The 6,000-nt window shown below is 32.2% G+C and overlaps 1 protein-coding gene across 1 annotated transcript in view; it reads right to left on the bottom strand.

Annotated features, from left to right (window-relative positions):
* Positions 1-924: 924 nt before the first annotated feature.
* LOC131858109 (peptidyl-prolyl cis-trans isomerase CYP37, chloroplastic-like) overlaps positions 925-6,000 on the bottom strand; it is a 50,458-nt gene continuing 45,382 nt past the window's right edge. The window contains exons 2-3 of the mRNA XM_059211103.1: positions 1,612-1,661; positions 925-1,368 (exon numbers count right to left, since the gene is read on the bottom strand). Coding sequence (XP_059067086.1) covers positions 1,254-1,368; positions 1,612-1,661 — 165 coding nt within the window. The 3' untranslated portion in view covers positions 925-1,253. The remainder of the gene's footprint in view (positions 1,369-1,611; positions 1,662-6,000) is intronic.

Below are 6,000 nucleotides of genomic sequence, written 5' to 3'. Positions count from 1 at the left end.
ATAATAATAATAATGTTGTTGTTGTTGTTGTTGTTGTTGTTGTTGTTGTTGTTGCTGTTCTTATTGTTGTTATCATTATCATTATCATTATCATTATCATTATCATTATCATTATCATTGTTGTTGTTGTTGTTGTTGTTGTTGTTGTTGTTGTTGTTGTTATTGTTGTTCTTATTATTGTTGTTGTTGTTGTTGTTGTTGTTATTGTTGTTGTTGTCATTATCATTATCATTATCATAATGTAATTATATAATACATTAATATTTTATAATAAGTAATAATAATAATATTAATATATAATATAATTTTTTATTTATATATTTCTAATTTTCTATATAATATAATTTTTAGTTTAATATAATATTATCTTAATTATATTATGTTATTATTGTCAAAAAATAAAATAAAATATTTATTATCTTTAATTAAAAAATAAAAAATTAATATTCAATTATTTTCTAGGTTTAATTCTCATACTTTAACAAATTTAATTTTATATTATATATATAAAAAATTAAAATATAGAATAATAAATTATTTTAAAATTAAAAATAAAATCTTAATAAATAAAATAACTATATTTTAGTTTTACATGAGTCAATTTTTATTTTTTTTAAACTTTTACTTTAAATTTATAAATTATAATGCCACCCATGAGATAGTTTAGTCTTATTAAAAAAATTATAATGCCACCCATGAGATAGTTTAGTCTTATTAAAAAAATTCTTGGTTGGTGACAAAATGTTTTGTCCAATCACACTAAACATAAAATAGTTATTTTACATATCTATAAAACATGTTTACTTTTCATGATCAAATATTTATTTCTAACATTAGAAAATATTATTTTGCTTGATTGTTGTTAAAGAGTTTATTCACTTATTAGTTGCTAGTTGTAATTTATGCCCTAATAAGACTTATCTATAGATTAAATCTATTCCATAAATACTTTTGACATCACTATCTCATACAACCGTTACATTACAAAGCAAAATCCAGGTCGGCCAACCCAATTCTCAACATTAAGCCAGAACCGTACAACATTTGGCTAAGCTGCACATAAATTTGAGTACCAAATGAATTGGAAAACTTAACCGCCTCTATTTTTTTGTTGACAATTGATCAAGTGATAATAACATTCATTCAATCCAATATTAACATTGTTAAAAAGTGATAATAGCAACAGTAGAATTCAATATCACGCTAGTTAAAATTGAATTTGAATGAAGAGAGTTGAACATTAAGGAAATACTTTAGGGATTTGAAGCTGGCAACACAAGATGATCGTATCCCTCTATTAATTTTGCTGATTTTATAACGTCGCCAGTTTTTAATTGTGGAAGTATCTCCCTTCCACTCGTAGCGTATCTGTTCTAACCAAAAACAAGAAAAGGAAAAAAAACTTGTTTCAGGGAAGAGTTCAAATTCTTGTTTTAAAGGTATGAAAAACATTGGTTTTTTATTCTCTTATTTATTCCTATGCAAAAGCACAAACCTCAAATTTTGGGAAGTACAAGTTGGTGCTTACAAGACTTTTCTTATATGTATGCATTTGCTGTTATCAAAATTTAACTTTGTGATTTGAAGAAAAAACTGGTTAGAAAGCTTTACCCAAATACAGAAAATTGTCCTTCATCAAATGAAAGACCCCCGAGGCCAGCCTGTAGCAGCCGCAGTGAGTAGAGTGTTAGCCATTAAGAACTGTACTACATGTCTTGTTCAAAATATCAAATAATGCATTTACTATGAAGAGGAACATCCAAGACAATTTCAACAGTTAAAAGAATAATTAACGTTAACAATGTAACAAATTTGAGCAATACAAAAGCCTACATAAATTTTATGTTTAAATGAAAAAGCTGGTCTGTAAGAGGTGTAAAGAAACAAATTCTAACCATAATGAAAGTTCTATGATAACATATTAACCTATTTGAAATTTAAGCATACTGGCAAGCAAGACAATCAATCCTATGTTGGAAATTAGAATAAAATAATAAAAAAGCTCCCAATAAATTGCAATTTTTTTGTTGCTTTCCAATTAGAGAACATCCTCTTCCTATGTGAAAATAAATGCATCTATTGCCAGTGAATTTTTTGCAATTCCAACGGGTTGTAGAATTATTCTCAGGAATAGGAGGGCTTGTAGGAGACACATAAAGACCCAATAAAACTTGTGAATATTTTGGTTGAAATAATTTATCTTGAATGTAGTGAAATTTATATCCTTTCGCTATTAACTAATCTAATTAAAGCATGATTGCTACTTGTACTTTCCTTCAAGAAGGCTTCAAATATAATGAAGACAATTCCTAAGGAAAAATGTGTTCAATTTTCTGAAGTGTTTTTAACATTTCTTTCAGAAATTGCCGGTTAATAATTCAGCATTTTATATTATTGAATTTTAAAGCTTTTGAGTTATATTCACTGTTCATGTTCTTTATCGAGTTCTCTTAATATATTTCCTTTCTCACTCATTGGAATATGGTATCTGCATATTTTCTCTCCTATTGTCTCTTTACCACCTTTCAAAGCTAGACATATTTTCATCATATGTCCTGAATGATGACTTCATTAACCTTCTCTTTTGCACACAACCATGACAAAGTACAACCAAACTATAAAAATGGCAAACATTGCTCAAAGTAGGACATGCAACAAAGGAACAATCATAACACTTCAGTTTGCCACACTTTGATAGGTGAACAAAAAGAAACTTGCAAGCACTCTGACATTTAAAAGTTTTGTGGGTGCAAGCTACCTTAATGGAGCTAATGGAGGATTTTCATCACTATCTGATTTAGTGTTGCATGATGCTGACTATAAATCAGAAAATTTAGATGGCGTTGATACTTGATAGGTCTTAGATGTCCCATCATTTGACAGGACAGTTCAAGGTAAATGAAGACCAGATTATTGCAGCCATTAAACATTTTGATGACGCCCATAAGTTGATGGCAAAATGTTGTTGGAGGTCCTCAGGAATACATATGGACCTCGGTGAGAACTTTCCCTTTCAGATTCACAGGTACTGAAAGAAGCATTAATGCATAAATGATAATGAAGACTAATTACCTACAGTTACTTTCTGATAGAGATCACCTTCTCATGCTTGGTGAGATTTATTTTGATACATTGAAAGGGAAAGAAGCGGAGGTAGATAAGCTTATTGATGAGCTTATGGTTACTCAGGATTATTTAAAGAGCACTTAGATGGCCCTTCAAGAATCTGAAATTCAGATTGATGAGCTCTATGAAGAATTGAGCTTGGTTCAGTCATCATCATCCATAGCGGGAAACCAGACTTCTATAGCTGCCATACACTTGGGAATGAGAGTGGTACTCATGGTTTGAGGGGAGAACCCCTTAAGATGGCCAAACGGGAGGAACTTTCAGACTTGCATGGGCATGAGGATAGTAATGATTCTAAAATTTCTGAGTATACACAACCTGCATCATGGAGATCATGAGTCACCTTTGTGGGAGAGCCAATTGAGGGCTCATGTAATGTCCCCAATCCAGAATTTGAAAGATTAACGATTAAGTAAGTTCAATGAAAGATTTAAACTTACTATTAAAAAGGAACAAACATACTAAACCATGACCCTTGATCAACTTAACCAATGCTAGATGCATAACTTCAAGGAGCTGTTCCAAACCAATCATCAAGACAACAATGATGCACATCATCGGAAGGTATACATGTATCTATTCATAAGTAACCAGGAAGATCAGTAAGTCAGACTTATCCAGTTAATGAATGATAACAAAATTGCATCAAGGATGAAGCTCAGAATTATGCATCTACATCCGAATTGAATAAGCAAGAACACAAGTTGTCAGCTTATTAATCAGCATATCAAGCAGCACGTGTAATAATAAAATCCGAAATACATCAGCATAACATTACCAGATAATCATGGGTGTCAATCATAGCCATATTGGTCAAGGGATGAAGAGCTTGGAGATCCCATTCATAATCCTTTGGATTGACAAGTCATTTCCAGTATTCGGCTTAATGATAAATCAGCAATAATGTGTCATCAATAATAAAGTGGCGCAATGATAGCTACCTTCCATTGATGGGAGACCAATACACTTAATAAACCGATTAAGTTATAAGCAAGCAAAACCAATAATTAAAATGTGCAATTAATCACCTATTGACAAGGCACGATCAATGGAAGGAAAAGATGAATGATTTCAAGAGACAAGAGAAGTGTCTCTTGGGGTCCCTCCTTCAACGTATATAATGATCATCCAAACTATTTGCATAGCATCGTTGTTTTATCATCTATTTTATTTGTATCCCATGGGATAAGCTCAGTCTGAGCACGGACTTCAAGTATATGATACATTCCATATTCGAGAAGGCACCCAGTGATTGCAAGAATTTATATTACGAATCAGAAATGGCATCCTTCATAGTTACCGTGAAGCATACAAGGACGAAGGCCAAATATCGTAGCACATCTTAAACGGATCATTCATCAGACACAACTCGTATCGCTGCAAGCATAATCCGCCCTATCAGAGACAACGGCGGTACTAAGTACCGATCTGAATATACACATTGCATAGTTCCCACAGCATATCAGATATAGCAAAATATTCATCTTATCGCATTGATAGGGATTATATGCAAACCTGAATATTATCCATTGTATCAAAATTATAGTTTAAATATATATTGTTTAATATATCCACTGTACATGTTTGCAAGGTTCCATATATTCATATAGCAGAACATACTTACCATTTCTCCTTATAAGTGATAACACTCTATTATCCTCAGTTATAAGTTAATTACTTAAAAGTAAGAATCTAATAATTAAAATATTGATCAACTGTTCTAAATTCATGAGTTTGTAATGTCCCCTTTTCCGCTCTAGTTGGTTTTCGGGACTATTGGCCAATTCTGAGACCCGTTGGTCAATCAGAGCCAAAAATTAGGGTTTCTAATTTTCTAGGAGGATGCTTTGGCAGTTTTGGTGGCTTGCATGTTGGAATTTTACAGTTCTGATCTTGGATTCCTTCTGGGTTTTTAGAGAGCTTTGTGATGGTGTGACATGCAACTGAATCTGAGGACTTTTCCGAACTTACTATTTTTGGTAAGTGGGGGCAAAGACAACTTATTTTTCAGGGTTCTCAGAGAGGCTTGCAATGGTGTGACATGCAAACGAATCCGAAGACTTTTCCGGACTTACTATTTTAGTAAGTTGTGACGGCTACTCAGAATGTGGTTAAAATGCATTTGGACACTTACTATTTTTAGCAGTATGCTATTTTTATTAAGTGTTACTTTTAGCAGAGTTTTAGCAGGTCAGTTCAGATGGCTATATCCGGCAAGTCAGTTTGAGCAGTTGGTCTTTCAGCATTTTTGGAGCTATTTTAGCAAGTCTGAACTTATGTTGCACGACTTCATGGTTGAGAACAAATATTTTATAAGTGAATTATTTACAAGGCATGATGGATGCCTTAGAAAGAAATAAGTTAATTTTATGAAATACTTCACTTTATTACCTTGGACGCCATAACACACTTTATTGATATTTTTATGAAGTATATTTGCTACCTTGAGGGGGTCGATTTGTTGGAAAATGTTGTTTAAAGTTGGATTATAACTTAAGGCAATATAGACGATTTATTGAAGGGATTGCTAAGTTATATTAAAGTCATTTTCTCAATTATATGTTGGGCGCTCACATTATGTGTTATTTGCATTTTAATAAAGTGTCTTGTCTAGGCAAAATGGGACGACTTGGTGAAGGGATGAAATGAAATGCAAATTAAAGTGAATTTGAATGTCATTGTTCAGTCCCACATTGGAGGGCAAAGGAGGTTCGATTTGGGAGAAGGTTATAAATAAGTGCCTTGGCCTTCATTTGAGACTATCTATTTCTTATCATAATGAAGTGTCGCTGAAATCATTTCAGACTTTGCTTCGAGGGATGCTTACCTCCTAGTCTCCTTCAATTTCGAGCTTGAAATATAGCCCCTAGC

The sequence above is a fragment of the Cryptomeria japonica genome, chromosome 9 (assembly GCF_030272615.1).
Source record: "Cryptomeria japonica chromosome 9, Sugi_1.0, whole genome shotgun sequence".
Classification (NCBI taxonomy): Eukaryota; Viridiplantae; Streptophyta; class Pinopsida; order Cupressales; family Cupressaceae; genus Cryptomeria; species Cryptomeria japonica.
The sequence above is the reverse complement of the archived record's forward strand: the minus strand, read 5'-3'. Positions and strand labels throughout refer to the sequence as shown.